Source organism: Mauremys reevesii, linkage group 4 (assembly GCF_016161935.1).
Source record: "Mauremys reevesii isolate NIE-2019 linkage group 4, ASM1616193v1, whole genome shotgun sequence".
Taxonomy (NCBI): domain Eukaryota; kingdom Metazoa; phylum Chordata; order Testudines; family Geoemydidae; genus Mauremys; species Mauremys reevesii.
Window position 1 is genome coordinate 46,258,188 of NC_052626.1, and position 27,880 is coordinate 46,286,067.

At 41.5% G+C, this 27,880-nt stretch overlaps 2 protein-coding genes across 13 annotated transcripts in view; one reads left to right on the forward strand and one right to left on the reverse strand.

Annotated features, from left to right (window-relative positions):
- LOC120404270 (protein only RNase P catalytic subunit) overlaps positions 1 to 617 on the reverse strand; it is a 76,948-nt gene extending 76,331 nt beyond the window's left edge. For 2 of the 9 annotated variants that reach the window (XM_039536477.1, XM_039536471.1), the window contains exon 1: positions 116 to 298. Coding sequence is in view for 2 of the 9 variants with exons in the window: in XM_039536485.1 (XP_039392419.1) it covers positions 52 to 89 (38 nt within the window). In the remaining 7 variants the exon portion in view is untranslated. Of the gene's footprint in view, positions 1 to 51 lie in introns of all 9 variants that reach the window. The other 7 variants (XM_039536481.1, XM_039536480.1, XM_039536485.1 and 4 more) reach the window with 7 other exon arrangements.
- PPP2R3C (protein phosphatase 2 regulatory subunit B''gamma) lies at positions 533 to 27,819 on the forward strand. Of its 4 annotated transcripts, none has more exons than XM_039536487.1 (13): positions 533 to 668; positions 2,806 to 2,933; positions 4,655 to 4,759; positions 6,506 to 6,618; positions 7,947 to 8,044; positions 13,063 to 13,133; positions 14,141 to 14,273; positions 15,484 to 15,539; positions 15,619 to 15,694; positions 16,394 to 16,530; positions 17,944 to 18,081; positions 25,931 to 25,990; positions 26,780 to 27,814. In XM_039536487.1, exons 1-13 carry the CDS (start codon positions 620 to 622, stop codon positions 26,966 to 26,968), a joined length of 1,353 nt encoding a protein of 450 aa, XP_039392421.1. In that variant the 5' UTR covers positions 533 to 619; the 3' UTR covers positions 26,969 to 27,814. The 4 variants fall into 4 exon arrangements, with proteins under 4 accessions (XP_039392421.1, XP_039392420.1, XP_039392424.1 ...); XM_039536486.1 differs by having other exon boundaries at positions 537 to 668; positions 2,803 to 2,933; positions 26,780 to 27,818; XM_039536490.1 differs by lacking the exon at positions 533 to 668 and adding an exon at positions 1,036 to 1,327 and having other exon boundaries at positions 26,780 to 27,819.
- Positions 27,820 to 27,880: the final 61 nt, after the last annotated feature.

The window sequence follows — 27,880 nt, forward strand, 5'->3', positions numbered from 1 at the left end:
TCCCAGCATGCAATGCAACCCGGCCGCCTCTACAGGGTGCGCAGCACGTACTGGGGGAATGTAGTCCCTGTGGTCCAATTGCGGGCCATGCCTTTGCTGCCTTCCCCACGCGGACCTGTCTCAGGCGATCCGCCGCTGGTGTCAGTATCGCAGCGCTGAGCGGCTCTGGTGGATGCCACTCATAGCCGAAGGGGGCGGGTCACGTAACAGCGGAGCCGCACCCGTGCAGTCGCTCTACATAAGGAAGAGCTTTTCCTGTTTTTCTCCCTGCCACGCGCTGAACGGTCCGTCCGCCAATCGGGGCTCTGTATGAGGCTCGCCACAGTCCAGACTGCCGGCTCGTGTTACGCATGTGATCACAGGGATCCAATGAGAACAGAGCACAGTAAAGTGACCTTAGGGGCCCGTGGCTGCCATATTGGTTACGGGCAGGGTGTCAGCGCCAGTAGCTTTAGTCGGCCGGAGACGTACGAGGCGTATGGGACAGGTCGCAGGCGCCGGAAGTAATTCCCAGGGCCCCCTTAGCAGCTTCTTACCCGCACCGAGCATGGTGGTCACGTGATGGCGGAACAGTAACCCGGATGTGCGCCCGTTGGGGCGTTGCGTTGCGTTGTGGGGCATGGAGTGGAAAGAGGCGTTGCGGGGCCGGCTGGCCGCCTGCACCGGCCGTGAGTGCGCGGGGAGCATGGAGCGAGCGGGAAGCGGGGCGCAGAGGCTGCGGGGTCCCCCAGAGAGCGGACGGGAGCGTCTCTGGCTCTGCCCGGGCCCGATCCAGCGCGGAGCTAAGGGGCTGTGCTGACAGCCCGGCCCTGCCCTGGAACCAGCCGGTCCCGAGCTGGCTCTGTTCGGGCCCTCAGTGCAGTGAGCGAGCAGACGGGCGTCCCTGTCACAAAGCAGCACCGTAGTGGGTGCCTGTCCCGCCCCGGTAGGCTGCCTCAGCGGGGGTAGGGGTCAAGCCTGAACGGGCCATGGAGCCCGATCCCTGCAGTCGGGGTGAGGTCACACAGGCCTCGTCTAGGGTGTGACATTAGCTAACACGTGCTACCTACCACATCTGAAAGGCTAGTGTAGCCTCGCTGGAGCTCCCTGTGCTCATGAGGGCCCTGAGATGCCTCCAGGACTGCGAGGCCCACACCTGACACTAGAGCTGAGGTCTCACACAAATCACATTTCAGCTCTTTGCATTTAAAAAAAGACCCCTTGTCTTTGCCACATAAAACATTCCTGCTGAAAATGATGCAACCTGTAGGATGTTTTACATTACACGTGAGTGACAGAGCTTGCCAGATTCCAAGTCCAAGTGCTTTTGGGTCTGCACTGTATGCTGGTAATGTTTTCTTTCCCTCCCCACGACAATATATTGTTAAAGTGTGCACAGTGAAATTGATACCATATCATTGCATGATGCAAGCTAAAGAAACGACTTTCAAAAAAACACTTCCCCCCAAGTAGAAAGTAGCTTCAACTATTGTATGAATCCTAGGAACAACAACTTGCAGGCTTGTACAGCCACATAATTGGTTTTAGAGCAGTAGTGACAAACCTTTGTTTATACCAAGGACTTCAGGTTGGCTGGCATCTTTGATAGATAGGAGATGTGCCTATCTAATGTATTCAGGCACATATACCCAGCTCCTTGCTGTGGTATCTTAGTACCTAATTAGTATATTTGCATACCTTTTGTATGAAGAATAAATGCAAATAAATGTGTAGTAATTTGTACTTTTATTTAGTTGTAACTGAATAAAATGTAGTGCTTTTTATTTCTCATTCACATTACTGAGGATGTTGGTATTCTTACAATTTTCTTCAAAGATTTTACTACTTTATTAGCAATTACTTAGACATGTCTGGAGATAGTTTCTGACACTTTGAACTTTGCTTACAATACTGCATGGGGATGGAGTGGAGCCCCCTTAGTTCTACTCAAAAGAAATACAAGTGTAATGTACAGCAATAATTTCTCTTCAATGAATGATCTGAAGAGAGAGGGAGAAATAGTCCTAGCCCAAAAGACAAGTGGGGGTTGAAGCCAAGTTTTTCATGATAGTTAATCTATAATTTCTACAAATAGTAAATGCAAAAATTATAGATTAAATTAATATAGGTATGTTTTAGCAACTGCTAAGCTTTCATTAGTCTTTAGTTAGATATGTGCAGAAAGTTATGCTAAATGCAAATGTAGAATGTGCACTCTTCCTGTGAGGGGGAAAAACCACAGGAACCTTGACTTTCACATTATGATGAAACAAACAGGATCTTTCTTCCAAGGGTTTGTGGTAGTATGCAGGGATTGTAGTCCTGAAACCCTAAGGAACTTGTGCATCTGCAGGGAAATTGTGGGAACCTGCACCTACTTTGCCTCATCCAATAGTAGTGCTACTCTTGAGGGAGTCATGTTGCCACAGAGACCTCCCTTGTGAATGCACATTAAGACTCTGAGGTGACTTAGTGACTGTAGCAGAATTACATTTAAAAAAATAGCACCAGAGAACTGACTGCTCCCTGCCTTTTCCAGCCACAGCCCTGCCCTCCTCTACTCAAAGCTTTCCGAGCACATGGTGTTAGCAGAGAGGGTCTTCTGCAAGCCTTTGGGGAGCAGACAAACATGATGTACGTCTGCTGTTTTCCAGGCATTTATGCCTTTTACTTTATGCCCTCTGCAGATTATACAAATTATAGTGACACTGGTTGTTTAAAAATGCAATTATATAAAAGCAAAATGGATTTCCTTTAACCCAACACTTTGTTAAAATCAGTCTACCTGGGGGTAAAATGTAAGATATTCTGTTCTATGTTAAGCAGCTAAAAAAAGTGAACAAGAGCTAAAGGATGAAGAAATGGAGTTGTTTACAAAATACTACATGGAATGGAAAGGAGGAAGAAAAAGCGTTAATACATCCTACATGAATATACCACGGTTTTATTACAGGGTAAGTGGTATATCCAGAGCTACTTAAACCTAAGAATATACCACTCAAAGCAGAAAAACTTTACCTCTTTAATACTGGCATTTTAGTAGCAAAAACTACATTGGGTCAGAATTTGAGAGTTGTTAGTGTTTTTCCCTTCTAGTTGTGGATTTCATGAATCTTATACAGCTGCTGAGGAGGATCTGATTAAGCCATGAAATAGTTTGATAATGCTGTAGCAAATGGATTAATTGGGTTAGCCCTTGAGCAACATAAAATATATATTTTCTCTGTTTTCAAAACTTGAAATCCCACTTCCCATCTTTTCCAACTTTTACGTGCAATTCATGACCCTGGAATGCAAGTACTGTGAAGTCCCTACCCTGTTTCCTGAGCATTTGCAGAAGGTGTCACACAATTAGTTTGACAATAGTTATACATTTGTCACAACAGCCTATTGTGTGATTATTTTTTTTCTACACTTCCCAACCTTTCTTGAATGAATGAGGGCTCTCTCCATATGACAATGTCATATCAAGCTCTAGGACCTGGAAACCACCTTTTCTATTTTATTTTCTGCATTTCCTGTCTCTCATTAGCCATGAATAAGATACTCATTTTGCCAAAAGGATGGGTCACTGGTCTTGTAATCTAAGGGTAGAGTTGTTGCTTTTGTTATCCAACAGAAGGAGTTGGTCAAGCACGTCACCTCTGTAAGAAAGAAACCAGTGGTCAGTCCAGAGCCACGGATTTTGACTGTAGCCCTTGATATTATAGCATAGAATGCCCATGTCAGCCTTGCATTTGTGTTAGTTTTTTTGAAGCCCCTCATTATTTGAAAAAAAAAAATAAAAATCAGGCTCTTCAATGCAAAGTAGTAATTAATACTTTTTTTTCCTACCAAAGGTAATAAACTTGAAAGCGGGGGGGAAAAGTTACCAGAAAATGAAATAAGTATTAACCCTACAAAAAAATAGAATTCTCTGTCCTAGACCTTTAAATAATCAGTAAAAACTATTTGTGTCTACTTTTTCACATATGTATCCATTATATAAAATAGCATTTTCCTAAATACAGCATGCTGAGGATTGAAGATGCTCCTACTGAAATACAGATTGCACTGACATCCCACACATCCTCAGGTTCTAGTAAAATCCATGGCACACATCTGAGTGTACTGTTTGGCAAAAGTACTTAATGAAGCGGTAATATGAAATTTACACTTTGAAAATGCTTATAAATTCACAGGAACCATATTAAGGATTTTAGGTTACATTGACCAGGATATTGTTCAGTGTCAGATGTTTGGCAATAGTTGTACCATGCAAAAGATATGAAAAGGTATTTTTATGCATCAATCAAAGTTGGGCTATAAACCAAGAAGTAATAGGAGACAGTGACTTGAGACATTTTGCCGTTATTTGTCTTTCATGAGATCAGAAACTAACATCTTGCAGTGGTTTTGGCTCCATAGCAAATATAATTCCAGCCCATATTACAAAGTTTATAATATCAATATGGAAATATGTAGGCCATATTTAATACACGATTAAAAACATACTCCTTCCTTCTGTCCTATTTTTTTTGGTAGATTGTATATTCTTACAGATTAGACTGTAAACTCTTTGTAAAACAGAGACTTGTATTCTGATGTGCTTGTAGAGCACGTAGCAAAACAGGACCCTGATCTTGATTGGGGCTTAAGGAGTGCAATATAAATAATAACATTGTAATATTTTTAGCTACCGGCTGAGGATGAAGTCTTGCTGCAGAAATTAAGAGAAGAATCTAGAGCAGTCTTTCTACAGAGAAAAAGTAGAGAGCTGTTAGATAATGAAGAGCTGCAGGTAAGAAGGCACTAAGAATTTATCATTTCTTAATCTAACCATCAGAGGAGTGAAGTTCTGGAACAGCCTTCCAAAGGGAGCAGTGTGGGCAAGAAAACTAACTGGCTTCAAGACTCAGCTTGATAAATTTATGGAGAGGATGGTCTGATGAGACTGCCTACAATTGCAAGTAGCTGGTCTGCGACTGCGAGCAGCAAATATCTCCAATGGCTGGTGATGGGACAGAAGATGGGGAGGGCTCTGACTTACTGTAGAGAATTATTTCCCAGTTGTCTGGCTGCTGGGGCTTGCCCATGTGCTCAGAGTCTAACTGATCACCATATTTGGAGTTGGGAAGGAATTTTCCCCTGGGTCAGATTGGCAGAGACCCTGGGGGGTTTTCGCCTTCCTCTGCAGCATGGGGCATGGGTCACTTGCAGGTTTCAACTAGTGTAAATGGTGCATTCTCTGTAACTTTAAGTCTTTAAACCATGATTTGAGGATTTCAGTAACTCAGCCAGAGGTTATGGATCTATTAGAGGAGTGAGTGGGTGAGGTTCTGTGGCCTGCAACATGCAGGAGGTCAGATTAGATTATCGTGATGGTCCCTTCTGACCTTAAAGTCTATAAGTCTATTGTTAGGGCTTGTCTTCACTGCAGAGTTAACTCAGGCTCTTGCCTCAAGTGTTTCCCCTATCCTGGCTTCTGCCCACCTACAAAACCTCTCACCTGAGTGTGGTGATGCTTTATACCCCAGCTAGTTGGCCCATCTTGGGGTGTGAACTAAAGCTTAAGTGCTGTTTACACGTGGGCTGCTAGCCTGCCAATTTTGTAGTGTGAACACAAGTTAAACCACTCAAGTGCTGATAGTCCTCCAATGCCTTCCCACAATTCCCCCTGAATAGCCAGGACAGACAAGTTCTCCCACGATTCACCAGGGGCGCTGGAGCAATAGTGGGGGTGCTGAGAGCCATTGAACCAAACTGTAAACCATCTATATGGTAGAAACTAGTTCAAGCTAGGGGGTGCAGCAGCACCCCTAGGTCCAGTACCTATGCAATTTACTGAGAAAGAAGCAAAGAACAGCTTAACTTACTGGGTACAAAGAACCATGGGCTGTGGCCCCCCAAACGATACACACAGATGAGTAGAGTACCAGTATGGATGCAGTTGGGTGGACACATTCAACTATAGGTTTGCAATGTGGCAGCTTGCACCTGAGCTAGGCCAACCTGGGTGCTCAGAGCTGAGTGCTGGTCGCCCAAGTTAACTCTGAATTGAAGACATACTCTTAGATATGAGTACGGCTATGATTTAGTCACTGGTATTTTTAGTAAAAGTCATGGGCAGTTCACGGGCAATAAACAAAAATTCACAGCCCTTGACCTGTCCATGACTTATACCAAAAATGCATGTGATTAAATCTTGGCCGGGGGGGGCAGGGCCAGTGGCACCAGCTGCCAGGGGCCATGGACCGTGGCTGCTCCGTCCATCCCAGGGGTCCGCTGGAGCAGTGACTGGTGTGGCTGTCCCCGGGGCCACTCCCGCAGCGGCTGGTGTGGCTGTCCCAGGGGCCACCTGAGCAGCTGGCCCTGGGGTCAGCCACACTGGCCCCTGCAGAAGTCATGGAGATCGCAGAAAGTCACCAAATCAGTGTCTTCCGTGACATCTGTGACAGACACGGAGCCCTAGATATGAGTAACCTGTTTGAGCGTGTTAACATTTGTTATGTGATATTTCCCTAACCAAATCTAAATCCCTTTTAAGAATTTGTGGTTTCTGCTGGACAAACATCAGACACCACCTCTGATTGGGGAGGAAGCAATGATCAATTATGAGAGCTTCTTGAAAGTTGGTGAGAAAGCTGGACCCAAATGCAAGTAAGGCTCCTTTATCTAGTACATGCTTACTAAAGCTAAACAGCTATTTAAGATCATAATACTATATGCTTTGTAATTATTTAAAGTTATAATAGGAAGTTTAATTAAGGGTGAGCAAATGGTATATAAGAAAATTATCACTGGACTCTTCAATTTGCACCCCTGCAAAAAAGTTAATGTTAGACATGGTAGGATCCTTTTGATTGAGATGCCCCCAGTAAATCCTGTTTCATTTTAATTAAGAGGAAGTTCTTATGAACAGAAACACTATTCTAATAGTGATGCTACTGTCCAGGAAACCGCAGAGCTCCTGTGGCTGGGAAGAAGCACTGTCTACACTAACAGATGGACTGATCCTGGTGTCTCTCCAGTGTCAGAGGCCTCTTTTATACACCCAGCATAGCAGCCCGGTTAGTTTGTTTGGTTTGGCAGGAGCAAACTAATAGTCAGGAACAGGTTGTAGTCAGGCAGGTCATACAGTTTCTTCATACATCATCCTAGTTAAGGAGACTTGGAAGCTGCTAAAAGGGTAAATAGATTTAACTAGAATTGAAATACACAAAAGACCATTAAATCATCAGCAGGCATCTCCACTAAGCAGCAGTTGATGCTGTTCATTATTGAACTTAAATCTGAGCTGTCCTAGTTAAGAGGTGCATAGTTTACTTTCTATAAATAGAAACAAAGCTTTTGATAGTATAATGTGGGAAACTACTCTTGAAACCAATGAGGAAAATTGGACAGGGAGCGACTGCAGTATCAGGACATTACATTTTATATTTTGTTTTTTTGTTGAAAACCAGGCAGCTCTGAAAATTCTGGTTCATTTTCTGATCTCTTCTATCCCTTGAATGTCACTGCGCATCTCTCTTAAAATCTCTTACTTTGCTTGTGCAATTCATTCACAGTACGGATTTTCTGAGGCACCTGGATAGCATGCCTGAGATTAAGATCTGGCCTAGTGTCTGCTATTCTTTTTATCCATTTCCAGAAAAATAACATATCCTATCCTGTCATGAAATAATATTCAGAAGACTGTTAGTTGTTTTATATACTGTAGCTGGATCAACCAGTCAACTTGATGTCATTATATTAGGTTGCACAGTCTGATGCCTGGTCTACAGTAAAAAGTTAGATCAACCCAGCTACGTCACTCAGGGGTGTGCAAAATCCACACCCCTGAGCAACCTAGTTAAGCCAACCTAACCTCTGGTGTAGACAGCACTAGGTTGATGGAAGAATTCATTCCATAGGTAGTGTCTAGATTGTTGCATTTCAAGCCCTTAGTGTAGAAAAACCCTTAGTGTTGTCATTCTTGTGTTTCGTAGGCAGTTCTTTACAGCGAAAGTCTTTGCTAAATTACTCCACAATGACCCCTATGGAAGGATATCTATCATGCAGTTCTTCAATTATGTGATGAGAAAAGGTGAGTAGATATTTCCTCTGTGATACTGAATATTATTTTATTTTCAGGCATACTTAAGTCGTATTATATTCCTAGTGTATGGCCCTTCACCTGTTGAAGTCTAACAGGACACTTGCAGTTCTGTTCAACAGGAGTAATATCTGGCCCTTGGGTTACAAATCCTATTTTCCTGTTCCACCTTTTTTTCCTGAGTATTGTTTTATAGGAAAAAAGATTCAAACTCCTGAAATATCAATGGCAGGTTCCTTCTGGCTTTGAAATAAAGCTTTTAAAAGTCATCTGCCTTCCTGCTTACTCACACCTTGACTTCCTGCTAAGACTATTCCAAGCTACTGTTGCAGATTTGACACCACACAAGGAAAAATAGTGAATGGGTAACTATTTAAGATGCCTTATGCTCTTCTTTAAACAACCAAGGGCTTGTACACATTACCACGTATGTCAGTATAACTTATGTCACTCCAGGGTGTGAATAAGCCACTAACCTAAGCGCCAGTGTGGACAGAGATGTGTCAGCTTCTCTTGCCAATATAGCTACCACCTCTTGTGGAGGTGGTTTTTGATGAGAGGTCTCTCCTGTCGGATGGCATAGGGCGTCTTCACCAGACGTGCCACAGTAGCGCAGCTGCATCAGTGGTGATGCTTCTAGAGTAGACCAGCCCTGAGTTCCAAAACAAGCTTTTTTTTTTTTTTGTTAGTTTTGGGTTTCTTCCATTACACATTTAGGTGTAAGCAGGTTGTCTGTGTGGCACCTTCTTGTGAATAGATCAGTTCACACCTCTTGGAGCTATTGTGTCAAGCTATATTCTTCTCCAGAGAATGTTCTGATTAATCTAAAAATGTCTTAAGAAGACACCTGTGTACTGCTATGCTGCAGAAGATTGTGCAGAGCCCCTTCCACCTACATTAGCCCCCAGAGTGGAATCTGGAGCTTCCCTCCACTCTGCATTACTGCTTCCAGCTGGTAGATGTGCTTCTCACAGCCCATCAGTTACAACTTTCCTTTTTCCTCATACCTTCCCAGCCCTACTGAGAGCATGGAGGAGCCAGGGGGAGGGCAGAAGTGGTATCTGAATAGTAGTGAGGTGTTCCCAGAAAGCCTCTTTGTGTCCCTAAATCATACCTTCCTTACTAACAGCACTTCCTCAAAAAACAAGAGAAATTCAGTGCCCCAAAACTTCATTTACACAGAGTTAAGGTTGACTGCAGAAGCTTGTATCCTTTCAGAACATCAAATGCTTCTATACTTAAACCTCTGCAAACCAGGAAACACAGAGTTCAAGCACACACCAGTTCTACCCTGCACTCTTAACTCTGCCCACTTCGAGTGATATCCCTGTGATATGTTCCCTCCGGGGTGCCATCTGGAACTGGGGTACAGCTGAGCCCCTCTGTTCTACCAATCTGGGTTCCCTCTCTCACTGTGACATTGTGACAAGCTGCAAAGCCCTCCAAGCTTTTGCTCACACCAACATCCACAGGCAGAGATCACACCCAGCTGTGTTCATGTATGCTCTGCCAGTCAGTGCGTGAACCAACAATAGATAGGCTCCAGCCAAAATACCTGCAGCTCCCCAGCCTAGGAACCTGGATCTGTACCATCCTGGCCTGGTCAAAACTTGACCAGTATGAATTTATTACCTAGTCCACCCCTCCCTCAATGTGAAGAGGACGATGCACACACCCTTGTTAACTGAGCTGAGATTTTTCCCCAAACCCTTCACTCAAAAACACACTGGTTAAGATAAAACAGATTTATTAACTACAGAAAGATAGATTTTAAGTGATAGCAAACAGATGAAAGTCCTAAGAAATAAAACAAAACCACAATCTAAGCCTAATGTAATAGTTAGGATTTGAATCAAGCAGTGTCTCACTCAGATAGATAGTACAATCAGGTTAGCTTTTGCATACACAGGCAGGCTTCCTTCTTTCCTGCCTCGGACTAGCACTTCTCCCCCAGTTCAGTCTTTTTTCCTCTGGTACTTTCAGGTGTTGTGTTGTAGGGAGATTGAAGCCAAGTTTTATATCTTCTTCCAACTTGCTGGAAAGCTCTTTTGCTGTGACCTGGGTCAAACAGTTCCCATTGTGTAGTGCTATGTCTGAGAGGTTTCTATTGTACACAGTTCCTGGGGTAATCCATGTGCTTGTGTGTATTTCCTTAATAAGCAATCAACATTGTTTGGCCTTTTTATTGTTGTACCTGAAAGTCTACTTGTGGGTATTTTCAACCTCACAACATGTTTCAGTAGCACATACATAGCCAAACTTCATAACTTCACATACAGTGATAGTACTTACAATCCAATGAGATATTAGTGTCTAGCAGATCAGGACTTTTAGAATGATATTCACAAGGCATACTTTGTACAAAACATATCATAATTATATGACAGTGGTGAACATGGGGGTGCCAGGGTGTCACAAGCCCAACCTGTCCCCGACAAGTGACATAGCACTCTATTCTGCTAGATGATATGGAGTACTGGTGGAGACAAAGCACATAGGTACAGTAGGAGAAAATGTCAAACCATGTCCTCACTAAGGCAAAAGTTGTGTTTACGTTGGGCTTTGTGAACATGAGCTGCCTCAGCCTGGCCTATACTCACCCACTTCACCTATCCTGCACAGACTACCCCAATTTTGCCAGATGATAGCATCCCCTGTCCTAAGGATTCCTGGTGGAATATGTCCTACTCTTATCCCTGTCCTGTAGTGCGCTATCATGGATACTATCATACTACTACAAATTCCCATGTCAAGGTTGAACGGTGTTGCTCCACTCTTTGTACAACCCACATAACTCAGAACAAAAACGAGGGCTCCACATAGGTGTAGATGTACCTCTCCATATATTGTGGTGTGGGCTGTTGCAACTTGCTACAAGTAATCCCTGCACCAGTTTCTAAAGGGGATGTCTATACTGCATCAGGGAGGTGTAATTTCCAGCTTAGGTAGGCGAACTCACAATAGCTCTGCTCAAGCTAGCAAGCTAGGAGTAGCAGTGTGGCCTGAGCGGCTAGCCATGAAGAAGGATCTTAGATAGGATTGTACTCCGGTATTGAAGGATTGTAGCCATGAGGAAGGACCTTGGCTAGGATTGTACTCAGGTAGCTAGCCCAAACCACTGTGCCTGTGCCGCCCTAGCCACAATGCTAGTTTTAGGTGCTGGCTCAAGCAGAATGCACACGTCTACTCAAGATGGGAATTGCAACCCCAGCTGCTGGGTAGATATACCCTAACAGTAACGGTAAAGGGCCACTGAAGTACATACTCCTGGGGAATTCTGTGCTACTGCGCATGCACAAAATTCATGCCCCCACAGATTTCTTTGCTTCCTTGCAGAAAAATGGTTTCTGATTGCGAAGCAAAGGGAAGCTGCAAAAGTGGTTACGCACCCCTCCCCGCAGCGCAGGTGTGGCGTTTTGGGCGCCTGGAGCAGCCACAGGGCCGGCTCCAGGGGTTTTGCCGCCCCAAGCAGCCAAAAAAAAAAAAAAAAAGCCGCGATCGCGATCTGTGGCAATTCAGCGGGAGGTCCTTTGCTCCAAGCGGGAGCGAGAGACCCTCCGCCGAATTGCCGCCGAATACCTGGACGTGCCGCCCCTCTCCAGAGTGGCCGCCCCAAGCATCTGCTTGCTAAGCTGGTGCCTGGAGCCGGCCCTGAGCAGCCAGCAGGGAGGTAAATCACTGTGGGTGGCTGGGGACGCACTGGCCAGTGGCTCCTACCCTGCATCATGCTCATCTCTAGTCCCAGCCAGGCTGGAGGCGGGGGAAGATGGGACTTCCTCTTCCCCTGCAAAGAGCGGCCATGGCTGTGTCAGAGAGCTGCTCCCTGTTGCACAACCCCCATGCATCCAGACGCCCCCCAGATACCCTCCCAGAACCTCAACCCCTGCATCCGGACTCCAACCCCCGCACCTAGACCATCCCCTGCTGAATCCCCTGCACTCAAACCCTCACCTCAACGAGCCCCATCCCCCTATACCACTCTGATAAGCTCCCTGCACCCTCCTCCCACTGAGCCCCAACCAGTTGCTCCTGGACACCCCCCCCACTGAGCCCCCAAACCAAGCCCCATCCCCCACATCCTGACTTCCCATGCTGAGCCCCAACCACCTTCACCTGGACCCCACTGCAGAGTCCCATTCCCACTGTACCTGGAACCCCCCCAACAAGCCCCTGTGCACTCCCCATACCAAGCTGCCCACACCCAGATTGCCCCACTTAGAAGCCTCTCACCCCACACCTGGATCCCCCCCACACTAAGCCCCTCCTTGCTTAGATCCTTTCGGGCTGAGCCTGCTTGCCCCACACCCAGATTGGGGGCTAGGGTTGGGTGTGCATGCAAGAGTCTCTCTCTCTCACTTGCTATCTTGGTTTGCATGGCACAGAGGGGCATGACCCTGGTGTATTTCTGGGGCAGGCCTGGCCCTTGCACTCTATCAGGGTCAGGTACAGTCTCACTGCCATGTCCGTGTCCCCAGGGGTGTGGGGCTGCAGGGTGATCTCCCACCTCTGTGCAGCCAGTGGCCTGTGCTCCCCACTGCCATGCTGGAGCCTCCACATATATTTATTGACAAAATATGCAGAATGTTGCAGAATTTTAAAATGAGTGCAGAATTTTTAATTTTTTGGCACAGAATTCCCTCAGGAGTAATAAGTACATGCCGATAAATTAGAGAATACAATTCCATGCGACACAACACACCACATAAAATGGCACATTTACTTAGTCATTCCTCATAGTTGCATGTGGGGCAACCTTGGCTGAAACATAGTTACAGTATATCCCCAGTGACGCTTGTTAACTCCGGGTGGTAGGGTGAAGGTTGTGGGGCAGGATTGGTATGTATCTTAAATCTGTAATTCCTGGTTTTCAGAGGATTAAGTATAGGTGCATTTTACATTCTGAAAGGGTACAAGAGACTGTCAGTCAACTTTAACTCTGTGTTAACTAAGTATTTATTCTTTGCCCCAAAAAAGGATCCTGTATCATGATTCTAAATCCTTTTTTACAGTATGGCTTCACCAGACAAGAATAGGCCTCAGTTTATATGATGTGGCAGGACAGGGTTACCTCAGAGAATCGGTAAGTACTGCCCACTCCATAAATTTAATGTACTTTATTCTGGGTAACTTAAATCAACAGAGAGGATAAAGGTGACTTGTACTTTAATGTTTCTCCATTAGAGTAAGATCCCAATAGTCCAGACATCTTGGGTGACACCAGGTTTGTTTGGATAAAGAGGGGTTTATACAGAGTAATAGAGATTTAATGGCAAGGGAATCGCTAGTTTGGGAGACATACTGGTAATTCCTTAGGGAGGTTTCAATACTAAGATTTCAGATAATTGATATTCTATTATATTTATTGATAAAGAGATGATGTAAAAGACTGGTGCTAAAGATGCTCTTCAGATTATTTTATCTTTACACATGTAGCAGTCTTAAAAAATAAAATCGTTGATTGACTATTAAGCAAAAAGAACATCCAGATCCCACAATTGTGCACTGGCATTTGGCAAAGATTCGGTTTACCACATATTCACATGTATTTCCCCCTCCCCCCCGTTTTACTAATGAAACAGTGCCAGTCATAATGCCAGGTGTGCATTTTACATGGTGTTCATCTTGAAGAAACAACCTCATGTACAGAAATGTTTGTTTCATCATATGAGGGAGCAATGTCTCAGCACCTTCTATTCTTCCTGTTGCTCCTGGTGTCTTTTAATTTTGACACAAAAAAACTGCTGCTGTGCTGTCATATGCTCTTCTCCTGTCACTTTTACTGGCAATGGTATAAACCATCTGAATAGAGGTTTTAATTAGTCTCTAATTATTCAAGGTACCATGTGATTTACTAGGTGCAGTAAATTTCTGAAATTTGTAGAGGAAGAGATCATCATTAGTCAAACTCAGGTTTAAAAATTGGAAGAAAGGGTTAAATAACTCAAGCAGTACAGTGACGTTGCTGCAGGATAATATTTTCAACAAATAAAACTTGTAAAGCAAAAGAATAATTTAAACAATTTAAATTGAACAATGGCAATGTTTATAATCTCAAAGCATATTTTCTTTCCTTTTTTAATTTTGCAGGATTTAGAAAATTATATTTTGGAACTTATCCCTACTTTGCCACAGTTGGATGGTTTAGAAAAATCATTTTACTCATTCTATGTCTGCACTGCGGTTAGAAAGTTCTTCTTCTTTTTAGACCCTCTCAGAACAGGTAAATTTATGTTTTCAAACTCTCAAATATATGTGGAAATGTTTTTACTTTTAAAATATGAATACTGAAGTTGTTTCTATCTTTATAACACTGTACAAATATTTTCATAGGCCCCAATCTTGCAATCTGATCTGTGCGGACTGAACTCTACTGAAGACTATGGGTTCCGCATAGGTTTAATGGTGTGTCTGCACAGATCAGATTGCAGGATCAGAGTCAGAATGAGTCCTAATGAAATACCACCTCAGAGTTGTACTCCAGAGTATTTGCTTAGAAATTAAAAATAATATGTTGGGCTATACTGTGGCAAAAATAAATGAACTAGGATTAGCTTTATATTAATCCCTACTACAGTTAAGTGCAGCACAACAACTACCTCAGTTCTGATGGTATTCTGCCAAGTAATTCTTATAAAACACAAGCCAGAGATCTTTCTGTCAATCTAATATACTCTCGTTAGTTGGATTTTTGAGTATCTCTGGCCTAATCTGCACTAGAAAAGGTTTGTGGTATAGCTATACCAGGAAACCCTCCTAGTGTAGACAGAGCTTCCACCATCAAAAGATTGCTTTTGCTGGTATAGCTTATACCAGTTCCCTGAATGAAATAAGCTGTTTTGGCATGTTTTGCCACTATAACTACGCCTACATTAGGCCTTTTGCCAGTATAAAAAATGTTGTATTAAAGAAAAAATCACACCCAAACAATGTTACTATCCTGTTAAAAATTTTCAGTATAGACCTGGCCTATAACTTTCACAAATGCACAAACACAAGTTGTTTATGTTTCACTTGTGACTTCGTAATGAACACTCCTAATTTTGATCCTAACTTCCTGTCTTTAAAATTGTGTAATTCCATAATGATTCCTTTTTGAACTGAGACACAGTTTACAAATGTCAGGCTTTGTTTTACGCTGTCACTTGAACAGCTAATTTGTATTTTTTTTAAATGACTTGTGTTTGATCCTTAAATTTAACGTTTTAACTTGTGTCTGTGTGATAAGCTTTTTCATTGATTCTCTTTTTGAGGGGTTAGGAAACATAATTGATAATAAATTGCATTGTTTTTCCTGGTAATCTTTAGGACCCAATCCTGGTAACCTTATTCACTCAGTACCACTAAAGTAAATGGAACCTCTCAAGTGAGTAATGCCAGGTTGATATGTAACTAGGTGACCATATTACGGATTTTTTTTTCTTTTCCTGCAGGCAAGATAAAGATACAAGATATTTTAGCTTGCAGCTTTCTGGATGATTTATTGGAGGTAAAAAATCTCTTGAAATGTTTTGTTGTTTTCACTTTGCATTTCCTGAATTCTAACTGGGTGCTTCCTTTTCATTTAGTTAAGGGATGAAGAACTTTCTAAAGAAAGTCAAGAAACAAATTGGTTTTCTGCTCCATCTGCATTGAGGGTTTATGGTATGTTCCTACATGCACAGTCATTTGTATTCACTAGCTTGCATAATTTAGTCAGAGACTCAGTATTACCTTTCCTCTGTGGCCCCATATCTGTGTAAAACCCCACTGCTTAGATAATCTTCCTCTCCTGCTTCCTCCACACTTCACTACATCCCTCTCACCTTCTGCATCATGTTCATATTTTTGGTCCTCAAATTCACTATCCCTTGCATCTCTCTTCATGCTCCTTAGACTCTTCCCTACCTTCTGTCCTAACTGCTCCCTATGTCTATTCCCACTCTTATCTGTGCATCTCTTCTTTACCCCTGAAACAGACTCCTCCTTGTGTGCCATTTGCCCTCCATTCCTTCTTTAAAATCACTATTGCCACTAAACTTTCTTACATTGTCACTCTCCATTTCTGTACTGAGGCTTGTTCTATTCCATGTACCATCTTCATGTGATTTATGCTGTTAGTGCTTTGGGGCAGGGACCTTGTCTTTCTACATTCTGTATATGCTTAGGGTGCACTATAAATATTCTTACAGAGCTAGAACATTGCAATTTAATAACTTTACTTAATAACATATACTTTAATCCAAAATAATGTGAAATACGTTAAATGAACTTGACACGTCTGTGTGTTGTCACATTAAAATTTACTTTTTCTATGATGTAGGGAGATTTTATTGTATTTTCAGTCTATTTTTTTCTTCCTAGGCCAGTATTTAAATCTTGACAAAGATCACAATGGTATGCTCAGCAAAGAGGAACTGTCCCGCTATGGAACAGGGACTCTGACCAACATATTTTTAGATCGTGTCTTCCAGGAATGCCTGACTTATGATGGAGAAATGGTAATCATGAATCTCTAGCTTGCACTCCGATTTACACATTCTGTACTAAAACGATGATAGATATATTATTAGCATAAGCATTATCTTTAAAACAAAGAACAGATTAAAGTAATATGACTATTTTATTTAGTACCTGCTTCTGCAACTTGAACAGAGCAGAAGCTTAGAAAATATAATTATCTGATTATTACCAAAAAGCGTAATGTGTTATTCCAGTATATTTTTGTGAAAGGAGATGAGGTACCATTGTAACAAACCAAGATAATCCAGTATAAATTTTCCTCTCCAATAACTGAAGGCAGTAATGTTAACTAAATGTGGAGAAGCAGGAATGTTTCTGGAATGATTTTGGCTCTTTCTCTTTAAACAAAGAATGAAATCCAAATGGCAAGTAACTGAACAATGTTCATTAGAGAGCTGACCCAGCAGCTAGTTAAATAATAAACCTCATTGTGAAGTTAATGTGAGGCAGAAGACTATGGTGGTTTTGCTGTGTGCCTCCTACAGCTATGAGAGTGAATTGTGAGGAGCCTATAAATTAAAACTAAAGACTTAGGACGGACAAAGACAATCAGTGAAAACGTATGTGTATATTGTTTATCGTGAAACACTTGATTTATAGTGTATCACTGTTCTTTGTGTTTATGTTGAAATGGTTTATAAAATGCAAACGTAGTTAATTGTGAATTCACCCTAGCGGTCTGTGTTCTGGGGCTCCAATTTTAAGCTAAAGTGGATGGGGTTGTGATGAATGCATAGAAATACCGTGTATATGTAACCTATGTGGGTAGCTATAGTTAATTGTTGTATTGTGATCAAGAAACCAAAGCAGTGGCACTAATGGAAAAAAGAGAAAGTATGATCCAAATTCTACTATATTGAATGTCTCAACCCAGGGTCTGTTTGGTCCTATAAGTCCTGCAGCATTAGTTACCCTGTTTTGAGAGTCCTGTGTTTTAGGTCCGTTGGTCATGTGGCCCACTCTCAGCCAATGGCAAGCCTATCAATATTTTAGTGCTATAAACTATTGACTAGAAGTGGAGGAAATTTTTGGAAACTACCTTGTCATATGGTCCCCATCTCAGCCAACTGGACTATGCTTGGCAATCTAAGGATGTAATAAACAAGTATTGTTTAAATGTATATAGCCTGTTTCATTTGGGTTTCTGGACAGATTCCTTAGTTTACAAATAAAATGTTAGTGAAAAAGTATGGGTATGCTGCCTCAGTAAATCATAGAAACAAACTTCTCCATTCACTTCAGTGGCAGCAACCATTTTCTGTTTCTTGTTGTCGTCTTCCAAAAGCCCTAACGGCTACCCTACAGTGAAATAGCCACCAATTACAATGTTCCTGCTTGCAAAATCAATTTAAAAAGATGACTGTAATAATCATGATTGTATTTTCTTTTAGGACTATAAGACCTACCTGGACTTTGTGCTTGCATTAGAAAACAGAAAGGAACCTGCAGCTCTACAATATATTTTCAAACTGCTTGATATAGAGAACAAAGGGTACCTGAATGTTTTTTCCCTGAATTATTTCTTTAGGGTAAGTCTCTATATGTGTGTTGTTAGAGTCTCTGTGCTTCTACTTACAGATCTACAGGGAATCACTTTAAATTACCTATGCTCTCTATGAGGTTTTTGTCAACTTTAAAAAGATTTTTAAAAAAGATTTTAAATGTTAAAACCCCACATTCTAAAACTTGGAAATAATTCAGAAGGCATTTTCAACATCTTACCTGCATTAGAAACTAAACTGCTTTGATTTAATCTAAATCAATAGAAAATAATTTTGGTGTTCCAACAGTTGAAATTGCCCTATAATGAAGACTTACTTACAAGGTAAAAAAATAAAGACAACTGTATGGGATGCTCTTAATTTCTTTATACACAGCGTTTCAGTGCCTCAGAGGATCCAAAATGCATTAGAAGTAATAGAAAATACAATGGTAGTTCTGTGCAGCCACTTAAAGGATTTTATTTTAGTGTGCAGATCACAGAATCATAGGACTGGAAGGGACCTTGAGAGGTCATCTAGTCCAGTCCCCGGCTCTCATGGAAGGCCTAAGTATTATCTCTAGACCATCCCTGACAGGTGTTTGTCTAACTTGCTTTTAAAAATCTCCAATGATGGAGATTCCACAAACTCCCTAGGCAATTTATTCCATTGCTTATCTACCCTGACAATTAGGAAGTTTTTTCCAACCTAAACCTTCCTTGCAGCAATTTAAGTCCATTGCTTCTTATCCTATCCTCAGAGGTTAAAGAGAATCATTTTTCTCCCTCCTCCTTGTAACAACCTTTTATGTACTTGAAAACTGTTATCATGTCCCCCCCCTCAGTCTTCTCTTCTCCGGACTAATCAACCCAGTTTTTTTCAATCTTCCCTCCTTGGTCATGTTTTCTAGACCTTTAATCATTTTTGTTACTCTTATCTGGATTTGCTCCAATTTGTCCACATTTTTCCTGAAATGTGGCACCCAGAACTGGACACAATACTCCAGTTGAGGGCTAATCAGTATGGAGTAGAACAGAAGAATTATTACTTGTATCTTCCTTACAACACTCCTGCTAATACACCCCAGAACGATGTTTAGTTTTTTTGCAACAGTGCTCCACTATGACCCCCAGATCCCTTTCTGCAGTACTACTTTCTAGGCAGTCATTTCCCATTGTGTATGTGTGCAACTGATTGTTCCTTCCTAAGTGGAGTACTTTGCATTTGTCCTTATTGAATTTCATTCTGTTTACTTCAGACCATTTATCCAGTTTGTCCAGATCATTTTGAATTTTAATCCTATCCTCCAAAGCACTTGCAACCCCTCCCAGCTTGGTATTGTCCACAAACTTTATAAATGTAGTTTCTATGCCATTATCTAAATCCTTGATGAAGATATTGAACAGAACTGGACCCAAAAATGATCCCTGCGAGACCCCACTCAATATGCCCTTCCAGCTTGACTGTGAACCACTGATCACTACTCTCTGGGAATAGTTTTCCAACCAGTTATGCTTTCATCTTATATTAGTTCCATTTAGGTAGTATTTCCCTAGTTTGTTTATGAGACGATTGTGCAAGATAATATCAAAAGGCTTACTAAGGTCAAGATATACCACATTTACCGCTTCCTCCCTGTCCACAAGGCTTGTCACCCTGTCAAAGAAAGCTATTAGGAGGGCAACAAAAGCTATTAAGAGGGCACAAAAATGATCAGGGGGCTGGGGCACATGACTTACAAGGCAAGACTGAGGGAACTGGGCTTGTTTAGTCTGCAGAAGAGAAGAGTGAGGGGGGATTTGATAGCAGCCTTCAACTACCTGAAGTGGGGTTCCAAAGAGGATGGAGCTCGGCTGTTCTCAGTGGTGGCAGATGACAGAACAAGAAGCAATGGTCTCATGTTGCAGTGGGGGAGGTCTAGGTTGGATATTAGGAAACACTATTTCACTAGAAGGGTGGTGAAGCACAGGAAAGGGTTAACTAGGGAGGTGGTGGAATCTCCATCCTTAATGGTTTTAATTTAGTTGGTCCTGCTTTGAGTAGGGGGATGGACTAGATGACCTCCTGAGGTCTCTTCCAACCCTAATCTTCTATGATTAGGTTGGTTTGACACAATTTGTTCTTGACAAATCCAGACTGACTCGTACTTATCACTTTATTATCTTCCTGGTATTTGCAAATTGATTGCTTAATGATTTGCTCCATTATCTTTCAGGGTACTAAAGTTAAGCCGACTGGTCTGTAATTCCCCAGGTTGTCCTTATTTCCATTTTTATAGATTGGCAATATATTTGCCCTTTTCAAGTCCTCTGGAATCTCTCCCATCTTCCATGACTTTTCAAAGATAATCGCTAGTGGCTCAGCTATCTCCTCAGTCAGTTGCTTGAGTATTCTAGGATGTATTTCATCAGGTCCTGGTGACTTGAAGACATCTAACTCGTCTAAATAATTTTTAACTTGTTCTTTCCCTATATTAGCCTCTGATCCTACCTCATTTTCCCTGGCATTCACCTATGTTAGTCATCCAATTGCTGCTAACCTTTTTGATGAAAACCAAAATGAAAAAGTAATTTAGCACTTCTGCCTCTTCCACGTTTTCTGTTATTGTTTTTTCCCCCTTATTGAGTAATGGGCCTACCTTGTCCTTGGTCTTCCTCTTGCTTCTAATGTATTTGAAGAATGTTTTCTTGTTACCCTTTATGTCTCTAGCTAGTTTAATTTTGTTTTGTGCTTTGGTCTTTCTAATTTTGTCCCTACATACCTGTTATTTGTTTATATTCATCCTTTGTCATTTGACCTAGTTTCCACTTTCTGTAGGACTCTTCTTTGAGTTAGATCATTGATATGTCCTGGTTAAGCCATCATGGTCTCTTGTCATACTTCCTGTCTTTCCTACACAGTGGGATAGTTTGCTCTTGTGCCCTTAATAATGTTGCTTTGAAAAACTTATCAAGTCGCTCAGTTTGCTAAAGTCAGCCTTCTTGAAATCCATTATCTTTAGTGTACTGTTCTCCCTCCTACCATTCCTTAGAATCATGAACTCTACAATGTCATGATCACTTTCACCTAGGCTGCCTTTCACTTTCAAATTCTCTACCAGTTCTTCCCTATTCATCAAAATCAATCTAGAACAGTCTCTCCCTTAGTAGCTTTCTCCACCTTCTGAAATAAAAAATTGTCTCCAATATAATTCCAAGAACGTGTTGGATAGTCTGTGCCCTGCTGTATTATTTTCCCAACAGATGCCTGGGTAGTTGAATTCCCCCATCACTAAGGATACGTTTTAGTCACGGGTATTTTTAATAAAAGTCATGGACAGGTCACGGACAGTAAACAAAAATTCACAGCCTGTGACCTGTCCATGACTTGTACTAAAAATACCCCTTACTAAAACTGGGGGAAGGAACTCAGGGGGCACTGCAGGTGCTGGGGAGGGCACAGCCTGGGGAAGTACCGTGGGTGTTGGGGAGTGGGGCACGGGTGCTCGGGGAGCGAGTCGTGGCTTTGGGGGGGGGCGGAGTGCTATGGGTGCTGGAGGGGGGGTGCAACCTGGGGGGAGGGTTCTGGAGGGGGGGCACAGGGGCAAGTTGAGGCCAGGGGGATGCCACATGGGTGGGGGAGGAGGGGGAACCGGCTCCTTACCCAGTTCCCATACTCCACATGTTGCTTTGGATGATTTTGTTAATTGTCTTAAAAAAAGCTTTCTCCAACTCTTCTTCTTATTTAGATGGTCTGTAGTAGACCCCTACCATGACATCACCCTTGTTTTTTTACCCCTTTTATCCTTATCCAGAGATTTTCAACAAGTCTGTCTCCTATTTCCATCTCAACCTTAGTCCCAGTGTGTACATTTTTAATATATAAGGCAACGCCTCCTCCCTTTTTCCCCCTGCCTGACCTTCCTGAGCAAGCTGTACCTTTCTATACCAATATTGCAGTCATGTTTATTATCCCACAAAGTCTCAATGATGCCAACTGACAGACTTGTGTTTATTAACTTGCATTTTCAAGCATTTCATTTATTAACATTTCAAGATTGCACACTAATAACTCATTGCACTTTCTAAGGCTCTGTGAATCAAATATTTTTCTCAATATTTAGCTGTGAAGAAGGTTCCCATAGTTAAGCTTCCATTAAAAAAAAAAAGTCATTAAAATTACTCTAATTCCAAATTTACTTTTCTGTAACGTTATCTCCCTTTGGCTTGCAACTCTCCCTTCAAACTTTCCATATGGTTGAATCTCCTTGAAAACTTATGCAGTGCCTATATTTGCAGAAAATAGACTAAGTAAGAAAAGTTATCCATTATTTTTGGTGTTGATAGCTTGGGGCTCAATCCTGGCTTTGATTGATGTCAGAGGGAGTTATTTGCCTGATCCTGTTCTCGGGGGTAAGATCCTTCTTCAGCAACAATTGTGTCAGATAAAGTTAGAATCACAAATATTTTTAATTATCTGCACATGGCATTTTGTACCAAGATACTAAAATCAACTGCATTTCATTGTATTCAAGCCTGCACTATCCAAATCAAGAACAAGTACATATTCATTCAGCTCATTAAGCATTCAGACATAGCTCATAAAGTCTTATTTATAGTCTTATGCCCTTTGCTGCTGTTCAGTAATAAACCTTCTGTCTATTAAACAAAAACCCTTTACTGATAGTGACTTCAATTATATCATTCTGGAAAAGCACAATCTTTCAACAGAAATCTTCCAAATAAACACTGGAACAGTTTCAAAGCTTTTTCAGTAAGTGCTGTGCTGGTACAGAATCCAGCCTGAGCTGAATTCTATACAGAGCGTGAAACAGGTTCACTTTAGTATTGGCTTGTTGCTGGTGGTTCAGATGGTGCCAGAGAATTGTAATAAAAGAACTTGGTGACAATTTTGTCACATTTGACAACTTGTATTAGTTCTTAAATTACATAAAGCATGATTGCTAATTTCACAAGGTAAATCTGCATGAAGTGGCGTCCTCACTGTCTGAGCCAATGGCTATTGAAATCAGTGGAAAGACTCTGCTTGACTTCAGGGGACATTTGATGAGGCCCTTAAGTTGTACTCCCTCAGCCATGGCGCTATGTGTTTTCTGCTGCTAAATACTGTTGGGTTGGTTATCACCATGTTGCATGGCTTCATTTAGTTAACTTACTAAATTTGTTAGTGCGTTGTACAAAGATGCTGACCACCTCTTCCCAGCTTGTGGTTTAGTTTAGCTACTGCTGTGAATTATTTTAACCAACCAGAATCCAGGTTCCATCTTTCAAAGTAGCTTGCTATAGAAAATAGATACAGAACTCTGTCACAGGCATTGATTGGTCCATCTTCTGATTAGTTTTTCCCCCCTTACTGTACAATTTACAAAGGTCCACTCAAATGTTTGGACAGAATTATGTAGTGAATGAAACATGTTGTGCCTCAACTCTCTCCTATGGCAAGGAATCACTGTCTTTATTCATTGAGTTTCTAAATGTAATAGGTATAGCGCTATCTCAAATTTTGTCTAATAAAAAAAATCTAGAGAATAAAAAGCTATGTTTTGTTTCAAATTGGCTTCAAACTAGGGTGTATTTCCACATGATGTTAAGTTCAAATATGTTTTACACTGCAAAATTGCATTTTGTTCAGATTATTCATTTCTTTAATCTGCAAGGTTTCATTCAGTTAATACAGAACCGGTTGTATTTTTTGCTGTGGAATCTAAACATTTAAAGCAGCATAATAGTTTACTTAACACCCTGTGTCTCAAAACACTTTACAAACTAAATAATTTTTGTACAGTACCACTATAATGCAGTCACCTCTGAAATGGAGGATGGCAGGCAGTTGGGGTACAGTTAGTATTCAGAAATCCTACATAAATACAGTAATTTTTTATTCGATTGTGTGGTCATCTGCACCCTTTCTCTATACAGGTGACTCCCTGCCTTTGCAATAATGTCAGTAATGCCCTTCAATTGTCAGTATCAAACTTTGAATTGGTCTTTCTTATCCACAGCAGTAAATCTATTGTCTTAAGTTTATCAAAGTGGGCTACAAAGAAAAATATTAAAGCCTGTTCTACAGTAAGAGTCAAGTCAGCTTGACTATGTTGCTCAGGAAAAATCCACACCCCTGCGTGGCATAGTTAAGCAAACCTGAGCCCCAATGTAGGCAATGCTAAGTCAATGGAAGAATTCTTCTGTTGACTTAGCTACAGCCTCTTGGGAAGATGGATCACCTATGCCAAAGGGAGAACCCTTGCTGTCAACATAGATAGTGTCTACACTGAAGCACTGTAGCAGCTCTAGCATTTCAAATGTGGACAAGTCCTAAGTGTGCTCCTACCAGGTCACTAGCAGTTTGGCAATTTGTGCAGGACCAAATTAAGGCAATCTGGGGCCTTCAGGTATACCCCCACTTGGGGCCCCTCTGATCCTGCCTCAGCCATGTCCTTCATTTGCGTGATAAGTGCTTTTATAGCTAAAATGAATCGGGCACTTCACACTTTTAGGCTGTCTGCAGACTAAGACAGGCCTCAGTTACACTTGGGTCACATTTTCAAGCTTTTTGTTGCAGCTGTGAGGGTCAGAAACAATTTTTTTTCACTGAAAGTTAAGATTGAGATCATCATGTCACTCCAGAAGCTGAGGGCCCAGGCATATAGGGTATATTTACACTGGAGCTGGGAGCATGCTTCCCTGTCCTGGTGAACAGACTTGCACTAGCTCTGCTTGAACTAGCAGACTAAAAATAGTGTGGATGTCATGGCACAGGCTACCAACCCAGCATTAGGTGGGCTGGTACTTATTGAGTGGCTAGCCTATGCTACCACCTGTGTCGCAATGGCCACAATACTATTTTTAGCACAGTAGCTCAGAGCTACTGTCAAACATACAGCTAAGGGTAGAATAAAATCCCTCCTTTACCTGTAAGGGTTAAGAAGCTCAAATAACGTGGTTGGCACCTGACCAATAAGGGGAGAAGCTACTTTCAAATCTAAGGGGGAAGGTTTTTGCTTTGTGTGGTTCTCTCCGAGACAAAGGGAGAGACCAAGCAAGTAATCCAGCTCCTACTGAAATGATGCATCTAATATTACAGTAATAGCAAGGAAATGCGTTAGATTATCTTGTTTTAGCTTGTCAATTTTCCCTGTGCTAAGAGGGAGGTTTATCCCTGTTTTTGTAACTTAAGTTTTGCCTAGAGGGGAACCCTGGGTGTTTTAAATCTTATTACCCTGTAAAATTACCCTCCATCCTGATTTTACAGAGTTACTACTTTTACTTTTTTTTCCCTTTATACTAAAGTTCTGTTTTTTTAAGAACCTAAAAACCCAAAGGTCTGGTCTGTGCTCACCTTGTTTACCTATCTGGTTGGTAGATTATTCCCAGAGTGGGGAGGGAACCCTGACAGCTAGCATAGGTCTATTTATCCAGTTGCATTTCTCCTGCTGTGCACGCAGCCAGTCGCAGTGTAGACATACCCAGCGTGATTGACCTTAATCCAGTCCTGCCTCTCTGGATAATTTAGTTCCAGTTGCTTTCATTGTTTGGATTGCTCACTCTGTTCATGGAAGGATGGATGGGTTGCAGCCACTACCACTACGGTTAACATCTTTCTTTAAATAGGTAGTGTAGCTGTGTCTGTGCCCGGATATTAGAGAGTAAAGGTGGGTGAAGTAATATCTTTTATTGGACCAACTTCTGTTAGAGAGGGAGACAAGCTTTTGACCTGAAGAAGAGCTCTGTGTGGCTTGAAAGCTTGTCTCTCACCAACAGAAGTTGGTCCAATAAAAGATCTCCCCCACCTTGTCCCTTTTAGACAATTTTTTTTTTAAATCTAGTACTGAGCAGCTGTAGAACACTACATTATCCGTTTTGTTTCTACTGCTCTAACAGCTTCTCTTTTCCTATAGGCTATTCAGGAACAAATGAAAATCCATGGACAAGAACCAGTTTCTTTTCAAGATGTCAAGGTTAGCTTTCCCTAAATATAGAGAATACTGTGCGCGCATAACTGGAATTTTTGAATTAAACAGATTTGAAATTTTACTTGCACAGTATTGTAGCCACTGGGTATTTGTGAGCTGTTCTATTTTTTTACCGCATGGCAAAGTTGATGCAACTCGTCAGCAATGTGACCTTGGAAATTCCCCTTCATTCTAGACTAATTATTCTGAAAGCAAAGTTTTTAGTACTCAACTTCTCTTAGTACATTTTTTTCTGATGCAAGTACCTACAGTAAGCACACACGGAACCTCATCTTTGGTTTTAGATGCTTGACAATAATTGGAAGTTTTACTTGTAAAGAAGTCAAATAGCTCTACCTTGAGAACTGCCAGTAACTAAAAGCATACTACATCTTACTGATACCATTCTAACATAATATTAGATAGCAGTTCCCTATTTAGTTTCAGAAGTCTTGAAATACTGCAAGTGACTCATGTTTAATGAAGAGAAAATTCCATAACATTAGGCAGGGATTTGCCTGATATCTTTGTGTTTTGTTGTTTTTTAAAGTGGCAGCGCTTCATGCTGCCTTTCTGAGCCCACCATACTTCCTCTCTGGCTGAGTAAGACCATTACTAGAGGGGCAGTGTACTCAGCTACCACTCTGTACTTAAGATGCAATCTTATTTTAGATCAAAGCTTCATGAGTGAGGGGCACAGACTGCCCAAATGATCATTCTGTACATGCTAGGGATAAATTAATCACTATTCTGCTTATAAATGTGCCTCTTAATTCTATGGTTTTCCTTTCATAGGATGAAATCTTTGATATGGTGAAGCCTAAGGATCCGTACAAGATCTCCCTTCAAGACTTAATCAACAGTAGCCAAGGAGACACTGTTACTAGCATTCTAATTGATCTGAATGGCTTCTGGACCTATGAGAACAGAGAGGTTCTTGTAGCAAGTGATAATGACAATACTACAGATATTGACGACACATAACAGGAATACACTGTACTCATGGAGATGTGCCTAAATATGCACAAACTCTGAAGCTGCAGGCCTATTTATTATCCAAATAAGACACTGCCATCTTCCCCCAGATGTGTGGTATTAAAACTTTGTATAGGGATTGTCAAATTGACAAATGGTGAAGCCAAAATAGCTACAGTGCTATTTAAGAGGCAACAGTGGTTTGGATTTTAGTAAGCTGAAAAGATTGTTTGGAATCTTTCTTCAGCCTACAGTAGCAAGTAACATTTCTTTCAACATTTTGTTCTAGGACGTATATTAAAACCTGCAGAATAGTAAGGATGGGATTTCCAAAAATGCCCAGGGTTGGCCTGTTTCTGCTGAAGCCAGTAGGAATCTTGGGATTGATCTAACACCGCTGTATTTGATGTCAGAGTTTTTAAACCTGTCAGATGTAGTGTTCACTAGCAACTAAGTGTTAAGCATGTTATGTATGTAGTATGAACTGTTTCCTCCTCCTGCATTATTCAACTATAGATGAAGGTTTTGTATAAATAAAAATTTGAATTATTTTAGTAGGAGGGAGAATAAGTAATTAACTGTGATTGACAAGCAGAGTTTAATACCCACACTAGCATCTGTGGTAGACACACAAAGTACTGAATGGCATAAGTGAACTGTCTTGTCTGTATGAAGAACATGCACTGGTTTAACCTGAATGTTTCAAAACAATATTAGTGCATCTACAGAGGTGTTTGCAGCAATTTAAAGAGTCTATTGTTACTTAGCTTAAGTCTATTCAGAAATTTATTTAAGCTACGTGCAAGTATTTACAGCAGGGTTTTCACTGGTTTAATTAAAATCATACCACTAGTCAAACTGGAACACCTCAAGGCTTTACTTTCACTCCTGTATATTACCTCAGAAGGCTGAGTTGAGTAC

Bases quoted from the DNA above. Each gene is read 5' to 3' on its own strand.
- PPP2R3C (XM_039536490.1), top strand. From the start codon at position 1,234: ATGATGCAACCTGTAGGATGTTTTACATTACACGTGAGTGACAGAGCT. The intron at 2,934-4,654 runs GTAAGTGGTATA...TAATATTTTTAG, and splicing joins TACCACGGTTTTATTACAGG to CTACCGGCTGAGGATGAAGT. The intron at 14,274-15,483 runs GTAAATTTATGT...CTTTTCCTGCAG, and splicing joins TTTAGACCCTCTCAGAACAG to GCAAGATAAAGATACAAGAT.